Source organism: Hyalella azteca, unplaced genomic scaffold (assembly GCF_000764305.2).
Source record: "Hyalella azteca isolate HAZT.00-mixed unplaced genomic scaffold, Hazt_2.0.2 contig8720, whole genome shotgun sequence".
NCBI lineage: Eukaryota > Metazoa > Arthropoda > Malacostraca > Amphipoda > Hyalellidae > Hyalella > Hyalella azteca.
Window position 1 is genome coordinate 34,015 of NW_025938805.1, and position 17,671 is coordinate 51,685.

General features: G+C 38.1%; 1 protein-coding gene across 1 annotated transcript; it reads right to left on the reverse strand.

The window, feature by feature from the left end:
* Positions 1 to 243: 243 nt before the first annotated feature.
* Positions 244 to 17,402, reverse strand: LOC108664551 (tetratricopeptide repeat protein 21B). Its single transcript, XM_047881727.1, is given in 28 exon segments — positions 244 to 987; positions 1,264 to 1,405; positions 1,874 to 2,020; positions 2,262 to 2,458; positions 3,297 to 3,520; positions 3,730 to 3,886; positions 4,210 to 4,357; positions 4,716 to 4,874; positions 5,539 to 5,664; positions 5,991 to 6,157; positions 6,712 to 6,914; positions 7,323 to 7,516; positions 8,831 to 8,991; positions 9,539 to 9,665; positions 10,009 to 10,118; positions 10,605 to 10,833; positions 11,412 to 11,548; positions 11,732 to 11,822; positions 12,050 to 12,120; positions 12,405 to 12,597; positions 13,126 to 13,183; positions 14,025 to 14,150; positions 14,350 to 14,541; positions 15,138 to 15,260; positions 15,649 to 15,719; positions 16,093 to 16,230; positions 16,557 to 16,727; positions 17,274 to 17,402. Coding segments are annotated over 28 exon segments (4,035 nt in total). The 5' UTR covers positions 17,301 to 17,402; the 3' UTR covers positions 244 to 841.
* Between the last annotated feature and the right edge of the window lie 269 nt (positions 17,403 to 17,671).

The window sequence follows — 17,671 nt, forward strand, 5'->3', positions numbered from 1 at the left end:
TCCTGTCTTTAATTTTCCATTCATCACAACGTTTCGATTTTGTTTTTATGCCCGTTTTAGTTAGTTATCTTACTTTTCAGCGATTTTTCATGTTAATGTTTCATGATTAACAGATTTTTTTTTGCGCTATCAATTGACGAGTTTTCCTCGTGTTAACCCTGTAGTCCTCCCTCGAGAAAACCCGGAGGAAATGAATGTAAGCCGTTGTATAGAACTGCATTTTATTTTGCAAGTATAGAATATTATTCAATCGTGCATCTTCACAAATTCGTGTAAGTTATTTGGTGATGTTCAGTTCTAAGGTACGCACTCAAAAAATTATCTTAAAAATACAACCGCCTCAATCCATGTCAAATTTAAGATTTTAAAATTCTTTTTCTTTTATCACTTCTTGAGATATTTCCTGGATTAATGGTATAAAAAAACATAATTTCGTGTATACGAAAGCTTGTGAATTGGAGATTATAGTGACAGTGCTATTAAATGTTGCCATACTGTGTAATCGGCTGCATTACGACACTAGTTGAAACCAGAGCCCTTGAGAGTTGCTGATGCCAGCTTTCAGAAAATACATAGCATCGTGTGACGCTTGCAATGACTTGGACAATATACTTAGGGCATATAGTACGTATATAACTTAGGGAATATAGTATATAACTTAGGGCTTATGGTTGCGTTATATAGAATACACGCAAATCCAATGCTTGAACTGAAAATATTGCTGGTTATGTTTACAATTGTGCTCTGAATTAAATATAAGGTACTGGTCCCAACAATTCAACTCATTTGATGATTATCTCTTGATTTGAGTTGAACGTTTAAAGATCGACTTCAGAGTTAGTTAAGCTCTTATATTAGCCCTGCATTTCTCCAGGATTTCTTTCCTGATGCGCGGATAGTCCGGGTGCTTGTCAAGAACGCTGTGTGCAACATCAATGGCGTCCACATATCGTTTCGCCTTCATGTAGTTGAATGCGAGCTTGTAACCTGTTCATAATTTAATTAAATGAGGTTCCTTTGCTTGACATAGATCATGGTAAGTTAATGATTTTATTGTCATCTTGATAGAACATGGTCACAAATGATTACAGATCGACCAACAAATATTCATGAATACAGATATGCGTCTATAGGTCCATTTTTAGATGAAATTTATCCTAACATAATATCTGAAAGAGTTTTCTGTATGCCACTGAATGAAATTTAAAACTGGAATAACCATACTATCTGAGATTTAGGCAATATTGTCGTTGAATAACTCACCAATCATTGGGTTTGTATTGCCACTGAATTTCCAGGCGTGTTCATAATGAAACGCGGCATCCCTGTAGCTTTGCTCCTTCTCCATGATGAAGCCCATGTACTCGTAAGCCTTCATGCACGATTGGTTGTGCTCCAGCACACGCTGAACACAAGAATAAGTGTGAACGTACCAGTCTTATATTCTACAGAATTTATTCACTAATTAAAGAGTGGCTCCTTTTTCCCAGTGGGTCAGTTCAGAGTAACACGATTGGCGCAGAAAGGCGCGGGTTCGATAAGAGCTCTGTGCGCCAGTTTATGGTCAGAATCGGCAAGGAGGCCGGGCGGTTAGACAAAGCAAAATTGAATCAGTGAGTTGCGCGTTCGAAACCCCAACAAGCTGTGAATATTCTGCGATGTTAAGAATCGTCAACAGGCCTACGGCCTAATAAACGCTGAAACCGCTATTATTATTATTTTTGACCATGATCTGCATTATCGGTCAATATTTTGAGTTTTTCAGCGATTCGGCTTTAACTTTGTGCGATCAAAACATCAGTTTTTGAGGTTTTCACCTGAAATCCAAATTTATCTAAAGTGATCATTGCTCTCACGTAGAACGAAGCTCCACCTTTAGCTGGAAGGTTGCCATGTCGTATTTGCCAGTCTGCACATAAATGTCAGCAAGCAGAAGCCAGCATCGCTCTAAGTCCTCAGCGTCTTCGAAGTTCCACGGTTCCTTTGCGACTCTCTTCAGAGTGTTGCGCGCCCGCGGGGTCTTTCGATAATGCAGAGAATGAAATGACTTTTTAAGAAATAACAGCTACTGGGCTAAAAAACCTATGCTTATGAATAGCTATGTCGCACCTTTTACCATTGCTTAAAATTTGTTATCGCTTAATCTCTACGTGTGACAGAATTTATATCATTTCTTCGTTTCATAATACATAACTCATCGACTGGGTATTATTTCTTTGGTAATAGTAACATATATCAATACAGTTAATTGGCAAATGTACCTGTTTGAGAATCATGTAGGCAGCAGCCATGCCAAATATTGCTCCCACATGATCCTTGTATGTGTCGATGCCAGCGATTTGCATGAAAAGTTGTAGTGCAGACTCAGCGTTACCCTTCTGCTTCGTAGCGAGCAGTACACGGCCGCTGAGCACTTGATAGCTTATTTGTTGGTCACCCACTGTCGGTTTCAGCTCCTGTAATAATTTAAGCTAGTCGTAAAATTCAATTCAATTACCGATAATTCTGCAATTCGCAATAAGTAAGCAACTTCGATCACAATTTCCTCAACCATTTGGGTTCATTTCTCATTATTAACTAAAAGTAACAGGACTATAACTTGTTCGATGAATGATGACACTGTGAGGTTATCATTTAGGAGAGAGTTATCAAGTTGAAAACTATCTCCTCTTACTTCAAACTTGAGGAAATGGTTTTTGTATGTTTCATAGTTTAAACCGAATGTTCAAAATGATTACTCTATCGTGTCCAAATAACAAAAAATCTACATGTAGGCAGCAGCCATGCCAAATATTGCTCCCACATGATCCTTGTATGTGTCGATGCCAGCGATTTGCATGAAAAGCTGTAGTGCAGATTCAGCGTTGCCCTTCTGCTTCGTAGCGAGCAGTACGCGGCCGCTGAGCACTTGATAGCTTATTTGTTGGTCACCCACGGTCGGTTTCAGCTCCTGTAATAAGTTAAGTTAGTCGTAAAATTCAATTTAATTACCGATAGTTCGGCAATTTACAATGAGTTAGCAACTTCGATCACAATATCCTCAACCATTTGGGTTAATTTCTCATTGTTAAGTTAGAGTGACTGGACTATAACTTGTTTGATGAATGATGACACTGTTCGGTTATCATTTAGGAGAGAGTTATAAAGTTTAAAACTATCTTCTATTTCCTCAAACTTGAGTAAATGGTTTTTGTATGCATCATAATTTCAACCGAAAATTCAATATGATTTCCCTCCCCTGTCAAAATAACAAAAAATCTGGAAAGGCTTGAGCCTTCTCAAAAAAGTTCTCCCCTTGAGCAATTTATTTGCTGTCCTGATGGCCATGTCTTGCGTGTCTTTGCTGGAGCTGTCGCGGTGCAGCTCTTCGTCCATCGACTGGAAGGTTTCACCGCCCAAGGTGTCGTTGTCAGGATTCAGGCAAATCTCGATCATGTTGTAGATGGCGCGCTGTCCCCACTCGGGATCCTTCCTAGCTTGGTTAAACTGCTTCAAGGCTGAGTTTGGGTTACCCGTGTACCTTTTAAATCCAATTTTTCCATTACAAACCTAACCTGAATCGAATGATATGCTGATTCATCTAAAATCGAACAATTTTAAGTTTATGAAACTTGGTAAACGCTAACTTTTACTTATATTTTATCTTATCTTAGATCGCTCACGGTATTCGATTGTTAACATTCGATTGTATCGTTGTCTTCCAATGAGACTCATGAAATTAAATCTGACCAGTCAAGCAGTCCTTGGCAGAAGAACATGCCGGGCGTGGGCCGATGCGTGGCTTGTTGCGCTTGCGTCATGTAAGGTTCTGCCTCCTCCAGCCTGCCTGTTCTGCGCAGCACCTCAATGAGGCGTGATAGGGCCGAGTAATGCGTAGGACGGCGGTCTGGAATTTACGTGCGATATCTTTCTGCTGCATTACACCGAGCAAAATGATCTGAATAATTATGATTGATCGTTGATGTTGTTTCCTTGCTTTACAAGACGTCGAAAATTGCAATGAAATGTAAGTTTTGTTTGCCATCGCCCAGCAAATTTTCCTGAAGCGTTCTCTAAAACAATATGTTCGTTTAGTTATATACTTCGTTAGAAATTAATTCAAATTAGAATGCAAAAACACATCACGTCTTAATCTGCGTATTAGACAATAAAAATGTTTCACCTTAAAATGCCAGGGCGTGATTAATAATATTCCATGATAGAACCAACCTAGGAGTTTTTGGAAGTGGAACATAGCGTTGTCGTACTGGTTGCGGCGGTACGACAAGTCCGCCATCATCACTGTTGCTCCGTCGTTGTCTTCATCAACACGTAGCAGCTCCTGACACGTCTTCTGACACATCTCCATGTTGTTGATCTGAACAAACGCATATTATTTCCTTGACTATATAAATGGTGATTCAAGCGTAATCTCAAGAAAAATTATTAACTTTAAGAAAGTGTTGCTCCTTGATCCGCAGTTGACTCTCACGGGAAAACTCATTCATGTTAAATTTAACTCGCCCGTTACTGTGTTTGTGCAGAGAATTAAATTGACCACAATTTCCAATTGAGCTCATATATCGAAATAACATGAAAAGTCACAACAGCTGCAATTTTTCTGGCAGCTGATTACTTGAAGCCTGTCATCTCGTATCTGCAATAAACCCAATAATACTTAACAATAATAATAATACATACATGTCCTGCTTGTATTTAGTTAATAAGTTACAAACGTGCAGGTAGAGCTTGGCTAGGGCAAGTCTAGTGACGGGATCGTCGGGTGTGATGTCAAGAGCGTCCTTGTAGAGCTGGATCGCCTCATCGTAGTTCCTCTGGTTGGCGTGCTGCTCAGCCATCTTGCAGCACATGCTGCCAGCATAAAAAAAATTTGTCTGTTTTCTTATGTTACGACATAAAAGAAATGTTGCGTATGGTCAATATTGGATTCTTTGGGTATTATCAGAATGAGTGCGCTATCCTATGTGACGGAAGGTATTTGTGCTCCAGTAGTATTTCAGGGTAACTATGAGGTTTGAATGAGGTAACTGAAGACAGTTACCTCATTCAAAAATAATGGTGGTGCTCCAGAAGAAAAATATTTGACGATAAACTTGGAAAGTACAGAAAAAATAAAACCGAAACATTGGCAAAGTGGGCAATATTTGCAGAGTAAACTTTCAGTTGAGGGTTATTCGGGTTTGAAATGGAGTTATAAACGTGAATGGAATTTGCACAGCAGGAAATTGCTGTGCTATATGGAAGTGAATTATAGATTTGCACAGCAGGATATTGCTGTGCAATATGGAAGTGAATTATAGATTTGCACAGCAGGATATTGCTGTGCAATATGGAAGTGAATTATAGATTTGCACAGCAGGAAATTGCTGTGCAATATGGAAGTGAATTATAGATTTGCAGAGCAGGATATTGCTGTGCAATATGGAAGAGAATTATAGATTTACACAACAGGATATTGCTGTGCAATATAGATGTGAATTATAGATTTTCACAGCAGGATGTTGCTGTGCAATATAGATGTGAATTATAGATTTGCACAGCAGGATGTTGCTGTGCAATAGGGAGCTCCACCTGGGCTCTCTTGAGCACCTTCACCTGTACATCTTTGGCTTGCCTCAGGGTGGACTGCGCTTGTTCGTACTTGCCCTCCCACTTCTCGTACACCTTAGGAAGTTTATATTTTTGTTTACATACAAAACATTTGTTGCTTGAAATAACTATAACGCCACTATATCGATACAAAATAACCAAAGAACAGTTTCACGAGCTCAATAATAAAAATTTACCCGCAGCGCGAAAACTGTCTCTAAACCTTTTATACGATGCTTGAAATAACTATAACGGACATTATATCGAAACAAAATAACCAAAGAACTGTTTCACCAGCTAAATGGTAAAAATTATCCCATCGTCCAGTACTTTGTCTCTCCTAATCTTTCATACGAGTTTGTCTTCCTAATGGATTGTCATTATAATATTTTCATTCTCACTCTGGCGAGCAGATTGAAGAGCTTGGCTTGCATGACCATGGAGGAGATCTCATTGCTGTTGCCTTCATGTTCCAGCGCTTGCATGATGGCTTTCTCTGCCTTGTCGTTCTGACCCATGCGCAGCAACAGCTCCGCCATGTCATATCTGGAAATATTGAAAAAAATCAGTTCACGCCGCGGAATTTGATCACGCATCTTCATTCACTATTAAAGCTTAACTATCTAGTCGACTACCAAAAAATCTTCATCCAATATTAAATCTCACCTATCCAATCGACTAACAAAAAAATATAACTCAGTACTCACTGCAGTGAGTGACATAGAGCACATTTTCTCGTCGACGAAAACGTTAAATCACGGACGGACGGGCGTGGCGAGCACAATAGGGCCTTTTTTCCATAAATGAGAAAATGCGCTAAAAATGAAGTGCTATTTTTGTTGATCCGATGTGCTCAATTACTATTCTCAGTGAAAATTCTTGATTTGATGGTCATTTCGAAATTATTTCGGGTATTCCTCATGGCTGATTTTAGTAATGATCACATCGTAAATACATCATTATTATATTGTATATTATATTTTAACTGCTTGTTTTGTGCTATATTAAATTGCATTCAAAAAACTATTGGCTTATATTTAATATTTTTTTGAGTTATACATGCTCAACTCAAAGCCAAATTTTTCTGTGGAAAGTAATTTCAGTTACCACTTCTGTATAGATATTTCCGAGAATTATGTCTGAAATTCTAGTGTTTCGAGTAGAATTTTTATTCTGAAACTACTTCAGCAGAAATTTTGATCACTAAAGTAAGACGAAGGCACATTGAGCTCACCTCTATGGCGCGCTCTGGCTCTTGGATGGACATATAGGCATCGCCCAGCACCAAAAAGCTTTGCGTGCTCGGTGACTTCTCAACCATTTCCCTGTTGTAACGTAAATCAGAATGTTGTATATTTCGAGTGTTTAAATTTGCATCTACATACTGTGTTTATAATTACGCAAAACTAAAATGTCGAATAATTGTAAGAGGAAGAGGTAAATATCATTATAAAACATGACCATTAAGAGATAAATATCATTATAAACATGACCATTAAAAGATAAATATCATTATAAAGATGACCATTAAAAGATAAATATCATTATAAAACATGACCATTAAGAGATAAATATCATCATAAAACATGACCATTAAGAGATAAATATCATCATAAAACATGACCATTAAGAGATAAATATCATTATAAAACATGACCATTAAGAGATAAATATCATTATAAAACATGAGCATTAAGTGTTAAATATCATTATAAAACATGACATTAACACACTTGTAGCATGCAGCAAACATGCGCTTGTCGTGCAGATGGTTGAGGTAGATATTAGCCATCTTATGGCGAGCCTGCAGGTAGTATTGGTTGTCGGTAGCGACGGCACGAAGCGTCGCAAGTGCTTGCTGGGGATCTCCTCTGTTCAGGGCCAGGTCTGCTGACGCCACGTTCAGACGCACTTCTTCTCCTGAGCCCTGACATGGGCATTATTAACTCATTACATGTGCATTAACACGTGCATAAACTCATTACACGTGCATTGACATGTGCGTAAACTCATTACATGTGCATTGACATGTGCATAAGCTTATTACATGTGCATTGACATGTGCATAAACTTATTACATATGCATTAACATGTGCGTAAGCTCATTATTTCGCTCTGGATCAATCCTTGCGCCAAACGGCAGCATGTAGATAATTCGAATGATAATGTTTGTGCGACGCCTCGCCGTTCATCGGAAAGTACGTTAACAAATCATGAATTATTGCGTAAATAATTCAAGAATGTGAATGAATGACTATTACCTATCACCTGCCTAAGAAACTTAATCAAAAGATTTTAGCTGAATATTTCGTTCATTGATTTTATAACCAGTAAAATAATATCAAGTTTGAATGCTGATATAAAATCAATGTGCTGATTAATTTCACTATCCTACCATGTCTTCGACCCATACATGAAATTATTATAAACCATCTACTTTTGTTCTTTATTTTGTGATCTAGAAAAGTATATACTGCCTGATTATGTATTGAAAGCAAAGATCAAGTCTGTGCATTTTGTGACCTATTGGCTTTAGATGTATGAATTTATGAAGTTCGTTACAATTTACTCAATATGATTGTTTTAAAAAACATGAAGAACTCAGCAAGCAATCCAAGAACCTCCAACTCGAACAGCGCCATGAAGAACTCAGCAAGCAATCCAAGAACCTCCGACTCGAACAGCGCAGATCATCCAGGCGCAATTTTAAACTTGACAAAGTCCGCGGACAACAAAACGAATATTTAATTTACTCCGTACATTTACGCATCATGAAATACTTTGTAGACCCTATGTTTAACTGACACAGTTCCGACGCTTCATCGAAACACCTCATCTACATTTAGTCCTGAGTTCAATTATAAGTTTTAGATAATAAAATTATGAACTACAATTTTAAAACTGGATTATAAAGTGTACCCAAAAATTACAAGTAGGTAGTATACAAGGAAGCAGAGACAAATATTAGAAAGCAACTAATATATATAATTATTAGAGATTTGGGATGATTAAAAGACCTCTCACTCACTCACTTCAGTCATTGACCAGTAGGTATCAAACAAAGAAATTTTGATACAATTAAATAGTAGTTTATTTATGGATGCAAAGCAGTTTATTTAAAAATAACTTGAATCGGAATGCGTCTCCTCGTGTAAAAAATTAAATTGTTTAATTAAGTTTCAAGAGAATTAATGCATATGAATGACTCTATAGGAGAAAAATAAGCTGCATGATGACTCACTTTGAGAGCGACTCGAGCCTCCTCCATGACCTGGGCTGCCAACTCAGGCTGTTTCGCCAGCAGGTGGCAGTCAACCTTCTCCAGGAACACAGAGGTCTTCTCTGTGATGGTCAACTCGCGTGACCCGCCCCCTGACGCCAACATCATGTTGGACGACGAGCCTGGTCAGCGGCAACCAACTTTTTATTTCTCATCCTCGTGCATAGAAATATTGGCCTGGTAGCCAAACTACCGGATTCAAATGAGTACTATTTGAAAACGAATTTAAAAATTAGCCAATATGGTTTGTCGTGAATACAATCTACAGAAGGGTACTTAGTGTTTACCACTTTAATCGTAAAGACAACCACCACTTATTCTCCAAACTTGTACCGACATATGGGATTAACAATACCTTATGCATCAATTTGCACACGCTGGTTTGTGGCCTTTGAATGATTGGACGTCTTCAGGGAGTTACTAACTTTAAATATGCTGAACGCGTCATCATTTAAAAATGGACATTGTTCCTATAATCATCTGAGTTCTCCAGCATGGAGTCTAGTTATTTATTCCGTTATAGGAGTAATATATTTAAATTTAACGAAATTATTCTGATATAGTCTTTAATATTAGAACCAATTGGTCTAACCACGGAATAATTTACATATGTAAATCAGTAAGAATTGCTGAATTGTATTGACTGATTTGGAATATGATTTCACGCACCGCCCGAAGCGGCCTTGGTTTTGTTGAGCTGCAGGCAGTTAGTGAGTGTCTTGAGTGCCTCGCTGTAGGCGCCCTGCTTCTTCAGCACCCGCGCCTTCACCAGGTGGAAGGTTGGCTGCTCTCGCACCTGCCACGCACGATTTGTAATTAGATTAGTGCCTCTCATTTGCTTCCGCAAACTTTATTCTTAAATTAATTTAGAGAATTTCATCTCCAAACATCAAGTACGAATTATGATCTAGTTCTCTAGATGGTCCGAGCGAATTGCAGTGTTACCTACGACCAGATTTTTAATTTATGTCTCATTTTAATTGCTTTAGCGAGTTTTAATCTACAACTCGAGAGTTTTCGCTCAAGCTTCTTTAAATCCCTATAAAAAGCCTTCCATTTTCTTTTATACAATAAAAATTGTCGGAAATTCGTTTATTTCCCATCGGAAGTTTGGGACATAGCGTGTTGCGGGTACATACCTCGAAGTTGAAGCTTAGGGCGACCTCGAGCGACTGTTGCGCCTGTTTGTAGTTGCCTTGCTGCAGCTGCACTTCTGCCATCAGCAGCCTCGCCTCTGAACTCGTACTTCCTAATGCATCAAAAATTTATTGTAATTCATTATTTCAAGTTTGCTGTTAATATTTATCTATTCTTTCACTCAAGTTTAGGGAGCATTGGTATGTATTATTTATTTGCTGATATTGTTATCTAGTAACAGATTAACTGGTTACATTTATATTCTATCGGCACTTTGCGTCACTTTGGCTTGGTTACACAATTTACCTACTAATTTTGAGCTGTTACAGCTTCATGAAGTAAATTCTACATCGCGTGACGGAAAATATAAAATCCATAATTGCTGAAAAATTATCATTTCCACAGTTAAATCATTCTAATTAATACAATTTCGACGTGTATTTTGGTAATTCATTTATTGAGCTCTTTCTGTGCTTATTCCACAACTACTTCAGCTTCAATTTTAGTTTCAACTTTGGCTCCAATTTTAGTTTCAGCTCTGGCTTCAATTTTAGTTTGACTTATCAGGTAAACAAAGGTGTCATTCTCCCGGTCTCACCGACGTTGTCGATGATGTGTGAGAGCGTGGCATTCGCCGCCCTCAAGTCCCCGGTGATCATTTTTATCCTGGCAGTGAGGAGTAATGCCGGTAGCAAAGCTGGACATGCCTGGCCGATGCTCTCGAGGACCATCGAGCACCGCTTGACCAGCGTGAAACTGTCGCTTTCACCGCCAGTGCTTGAATCCAAACCTCCGCTAATGTTTGGGTTCGACTCTGCAAAACTATCCTGTGAATAAATGACATTCATATTATCTGAAACTAAATAAAATCCATGCTTTAAATGTCGCCATAAAGAACAGTTCGCAACCATCGAACTCCTATCGTTATTTAGCACAGAAAATCTCTCCAATTTCTCAGACATGTTTCTCAAAAAATAAATTCAAATACCAGGTGGTCAATTCATAACTAATTACTTTTCGTAGCCTGCAAAGTACCTGCAGTACGCAGCTTGCAAAGTACCTGTAGTACTAGCTTGCAAAGTACCTGCAGTACTAGCCTGCAAAGTACCTGCAGTACGTAGCTTGCAAAGTACCTGCAGGACGCAGCTTGCAAAGTACCTGCAGTACGTAGCTTGCAAAGTACCTGCAGTACTAGCTCGCAAAGTACCTGCAGTACGTACCTTGCAAAGTACCTGCAGTACGTAGCTTGCAAAGTACCTGCAGTACGTAGCTTGCGAAGTACCTGCAGTACGTAGCTTGCAAAGTACCTGCAGTCCTAGCTTGCAAAGTACCTGCAGTACTAGCTCGCAAAGTACCTGCAGTACGTAGCTTGCAAAGTACCTGTAGTACGCAGCTTGCAAAGTACCTGAGAAGGAGCGTACAGAAGGCTCTCCTGTACAATCATGAGGAGGAAATCTGGGTTCAAGGCTGCCAAGTAGGTGGCTCCGAAGCCTTGGCCACGCAGATGTTTGTAGTGATTCTCGATTGCTTCGCTCAGAAGACCTAAGAGAGATCCCGCTCATGTATCAGATCCATTCAAGCTTCAGCTTTATTTCATTTATCACAATTAAAATTGTCAATATCGAGGAAATGAGTTGATAGCCGTACTAATTCTAACAAAATATAAAGTCGATATGACGATGAAAAATCTTGCTAGGTGTTTTACAACTATCTGGGACCACTAACCAATACTCTTTTCCGCTGGTCCTTTCTTGAGACGATTGAGCACCGCAGACAAATAAAGTATGTCAGGGGATGTTCCAAGCGATCGCTGGACCTGAATCCATTAAAACGTGCATGGTAATGTTGATTGCATTTCAGCTTATGTGGTGTGGATCTCAAGATAAGCAAACAACACGATTATTTTGAGCAGGCATATTTGCAATTATGCATCCTACGAGGTATCGAAAAACATCTCATGAAGAACACCTCATCTTCTTTCAAAGATATTTGATATTCGGTTGACGATTATAAAACTATCCGTCACTACAGTTTTCAACGCACCTCTTTCAAAAAGTCGAGCTGCTGTTCTGCCATGTCGACTTGCCCGTCCAATAATTGGCAAGTAATTATACCTGAAGAATCGATCAATATCAGATTATGACATTACCAAAGTTTCTGATTCAATGATAGTTTGGAATGCATTTCTTTGCCAAATTTTAGTGATGGAGAGACATATGCCTTTGTTTATGGACAAAATTTCTATGCTCCAGCATATTCCAAAGCATTCACAGAGTTTCGTTGCATGAAAATTCCACTAAGACATGTCAAGGCTCATACATATGGTAATAAATAATTCATTCGTGTATATTATAATTTACGTACGAATTTGTTGTTCCATTTAGTACATAAAACTCACCCGTGAGCGCAGCAACAGAGGATTCGTCGAGCTTCGTGGCGTTGCGATAGAACTTGGTTGCTTCTTTAACCTTAGAGAGCAGAAGGCACTGGTAGCCAACCTCGGTGAGGTACTCAGCGTTGCTGGTGTCAACTTTGGCTGCTCGGCTGGCCATCATGTAGGTCTCCTCCAGCACGGCTGGCGACCTACCGCACTGTAAGTACAACTTACAAGTGTCACCACATCCATATAATTTAAATTTCAACTTTCATCTTCACTAGTTATTTATAGGGTACAATACAAATGAATTCACTTCATTCATAATTGCAATTAAATAAGATTATGTGCGCCATCCGATCGTAAGGACATCTGCAGCGACATCGAACGATTCTGTCGCGTTTGATTATCAGTTGATTGCTGCTAATGAAAAATGCCCAGGTATATAAAGTAAGAAGATTTAACCATAAATTAGACTAAAAAAGCCTGATTACATTCAATATGCGTATAACAGAATCATATATCCCGATGAAGTTAGTTGGACTCCGCACCACCATTAGAAATATCGGAGCAATAGTAGAAGACCTTCAGTCGACTACAAAAGATTTTAGAAACCACTAACAGCGATTAATAATAACACAGATGGCTGGGTACAGGGCTTGCATAAGCCACGACATATAATATACTTATTCAATGTACAATTGTACATTATGAATTTTTGTAAGCATATGGTAATCGGCCTCACCAGTCTAGAGAAGAGTTGAGCCATTGTGATGAAAAGCGCTGCGTTGTTTGTTTCGCTCCTGGAGAAAAAGGGCTTTTATTGCCAACAAATAATGTTTAGGTTCTAAATAAATATCAATTATTATTTAACGATTTCTTTGGCAAGAGATGTTTGAGCTATGTTTTTTTCGTTATGTTATTATTTTCGTTATTTCGTTATTGTTTCGTTTTCGTTATTATTCTTCAGATGAAGTAAGGACTTGATTTTGAACACAGTTATTTGTGGTCGTAGTTCAGTTATTGATGCATATTGAATGTTTCTATGCTAATATTAATGTAAGATCTGAATTCCAAATTCTGCTTTTATTTTTATTAACTTGTTCCATTATAGTCCGCATGCTCGCTTCAAGGTATGGTATTTCTGAGATCGGCTATCAGAAAAATAGAATGAGTCATATTATCAAAATAGTGACTCATACACACAACATGAGCAATGAGCGCACGTTGCGCTGATACACCCTTCAACCTGACCAAAGTGGGTCAAGATGAACCACACACGGGGGGAAAAGTGAATTGCTATTTGGACAAAGTCTCACTCATCTCTCTTAGTATACACTATACAGAGTACAAATTATCTGAGCAGTATAATAATATAGTATAGCTTTTTCAGCGTTTATTTGGCTGTAGGCCTGTCGCCGATCATTAACTTGGCAGAACATCCACAGCTTGTTGCGGGCTTGCACTCGCAACTCACTGCTTCAAATTTTCTTTGCTTGACCGCCCGGCTTCCTTGCCGATTATGACCAGAAACTGGCGCACAGAGCTGGGATCGAACCCGCGCCTCTCTGCGCCAATCTTAGTACTCTGAACTGTAACGACTGGGCCACCCTGCCCATCAGGATGTATTAAACATTTCCCCACCTGTCCATCTCGCTGTAAAGTTCTTTCAGCCCTTGCGCCGGGTCCGAGGACTCCCCCACACGACACATGCCGTACAGCACGCGGTACTTCATCCCCTCCAAATTATGAGGATCCTCCGTCAGCACTCTGTGTGCAAAATTTCATCACATTATGTGTCTACTACATTGAAATCTTAGCTTTTTTATCGTCAAATTTACCGATTCAGAAGAGCAATGTAGTGGAATTCAAATATAAATGGTCAAATAACTCGATAAGCTCGTCTTTCCCATGAATTATTTTCATTCTCGTTTATCTATAACCATATATTGTAAATAAGTTCCATTACCGTTTTGCAGCATCCAGCGTTTGGTCCCAATCTTGCCCAGCGAGCAAGACTTTAATTTTCTCGACGAGTCCGGGAATGAAGTTTGGGATGGTGACGATAATGTAGTTGAGCACCTCGGTGGCCTCGGCGTACTGGTCAACTGACTCGAAGTATTTGGCACGACCGAACAGTGCGTCCAGGTGCTGCGGCTGGCTGCTCTCGGGTCACGAAAATAAAAGTTACATTATTTATGTTTAGGAAAGTACGGGTGAGATAATGAAAATATTACCTAATCAAAATAAAACTAACATTGTCCAGGCATTTTAATTTACTGTTAGAATGATAAAAATATAATTTCAATGAAATAAAATTACAATGTTCAGGCACTGTAATTTAATGTTGAAATTATATAAGTATAATGGTGCGGAAATGTAATGCGGTCAAATTTAAATAACATCGTTTAAGCTTAATTAGTTCGTGTTCAGATGACAAAAAAGATCGATATCAATATAATCTTACATATATTTTCATCCCATTGAGGCAAAATATTTTACATCAGTAATTTCTCGTTTTTTCGTCTCTTTACTACGTAATTTACCTACACTTACTATGATCGTTCCATAATTACTTCACGAAATACTACGAGACTATTCAACTTCTCCTAAACCATTTTTTTCTGATTGAGTTTAAAAAACGACCAAAAAGTATTATTGAGACAATTATTGCATTTCGTAATAATTAATTTTTCTCTCTCATGGTGCCAATCTTTCCGATCATTACTGCGAATTTCATTCATTATAGTTCCTGACCTCTCTAGCACTCGCTGAAAGAACTGTTGGATGTTTCTTGTCTTCGTGTCTTTGCCAGCCTGTATCTCGATCCACCCTTTAAGAGCGAGACCTTCCAGGGAAGCAGAGTTGAGCTTCAGCAGCCTGTGAATCATAAAACATGAAATAAGTCCAACATTGACTACTTTTATTTGTAAATTCGTCAGTTTGTTGAATGCTTTAATCTAAGTAATCAGCTTAAATGAAATAATTTTGTCCGCATTATAATCTTTAAATAGTAGTAAATGGACTGAGAGATGAACTTGAGTTTAATGAAATGAAAGTCACAAATAATTTTATACAACTTCGTTAAACATCAAATTTTCACGGACATCAAATGTTATTTTGGAACTGAAACTAATAATTTTCATTTGCTTTTCTGGATTTTAATAGCTCTAATTCGAGACTGCGCATACAGTTGTTATGTTGCGCTGACCATCTGCCTTTAATATTTATCAAGTTATTCACCCGAGCTTAAGCATAGACGTTGCACCTGTCAATGTACTCCCGGGCTTTGTCATTACGCCCTGCGAAGAAGAGGAAGAGTCCTGCGTAGTAAAGAGCCTGCAAAATTAATCATACTATAATAATAAATTAATTCTCTTCCTACTTGCACAGATTCGAAGCATGGAGAGGTCAAAATAAATAATAATGATCTCACTAATAAATATATTGTGATACCAACTTTTCTTCATCTTCGCTTGAAACGAGATATTTGCAACATTGATTTTCTAAAAAGTGTATACATCTTTGCTGTTATTTCTACTTTTCGTTTGGAAATCCTTTTTATTCATTTCCTCTCTGCTAGAATGGTTCTGTGAAATCAAGAGCAATTTCTTTGTGTGCCCAGTTTTTAAGCCATAGAGTAGTTTGTGGGTTAAGATTCATGGCTAAAATGACTTTGAGTGAAAATAAATAATTTTGAATAATAATTCACCTCGTCAGAAGCCTTTTTTCTTTCCTCTTTCAAGGCAGCGTCTAGCTGAGCTACCGCCTCCTTGTCGATGTTCTGACACTTTTTATGCGCGTAAAGCAGCGCCGTGATTGCTCCCAGGTTCACCACGCTGTCTTCGCTCTGAGGATCGTCACATTATCGATTTATTTTTCCTTTTTATCTCCAAATTTTAATTAACAATATTAGAAAAAAAATTTAAAATATGATTCATTTAATCTGACAGTGCCTAGATAAATCAACGGCTTATGTGATGTTTCCACATCTTTTTTTCCGTTTCCATTAATCAATGCTTGAACTTTTCGTAGGCAGATATTCCTCGCCATTCTTCTTCAAATCATTACAAATCCACTGAGAGATAAACCAAAGCATTATTATAATATTATAACATATTGTCATAATTTTAGCAATATATTTTCCGTTAATAAGTATATTATTGACACTTTCACCTGCAGTGGTTGCAACTGCCGTATAGCCTCCTGCGTGTGCCCCTGCAGCAGGTGTGACACGGCGGAGTAGAAGCGATAGACGGGAGCGTTGCCCAGGCGCTTGATGCCCTCCACGCTCGCATTTTGCATGGCTTGGTAATAGCCTTCCCGTCCATAATAGTGGATACGACCCTGCAATTATTTAAGGCTCTAAATAAAATATTCATAGCAGATTACGCTTAAAGATTTCAAGCCTTTCATCAGTAGGTTAAAACCAGATATCTGGCACTTTTCTTCTGCATGTGTAATCGAATTATTGTTAGCTTTTTATCTGCACGTTTCAACTAAAAATTGAAAAACTTCCATTAACTGGTTTTTAACTTTTTTTGGGCTTTCTCGTAACAGGTTGTAACCGATTCCTTCAACTATTAATTATAAACTTTTATTTATGTTTAGTAATTTATTAGACATGGGCCTCAAGTTGTATTGCATATTAGCACTTTGATGTTCGTAGAGGTTATTTTCAGAAATAATTCCTAACTATTCAAAAAGTACCAACAGCGAATTAGTTAGAATATAAGAAAACAGATTTGATCATTCCATCTATTTAATTCTAGTAGTCAATGCTTGGTGTATCAATCGCATGCTTTAGTTGCAGCACTTTGTGTTTATATGTCAAAGCATTGGTTGCCATGGAAACCTGTATACCAAATATAAAGCATTTAATAGTATTATTACCTTCAGAAGAGCATTAGTACTGTCCATAGCCTTAAAACTAATTTTCTCTTGATATTGATAGTGATGAGTAAGCTTTTAGTAGATAGAGCAACTTATTATTCAGCCCGTCGATAAGCACCTCACCACAGCGTAGACGAGGAGCGAGTGAGTTTTTGCATCGACGCGGACCGCGAAACATTATGAAATTATCGAAGAACTCATTTTTCTGAAATGTCTATTTTATAATAGAGTGATTTGATGATGCACATTTCATCGCAAAAATCATTCATACGAGAGAATTGCATTAAATTTACTTCATCATGAAAAACAAGTTTATCATGTTGTTATCTATATAAAATTTTATGTTGAGATTTTCGTGGATTATTCTGAATCCAAAGTTGTTCGATTGAGTTAAGTTT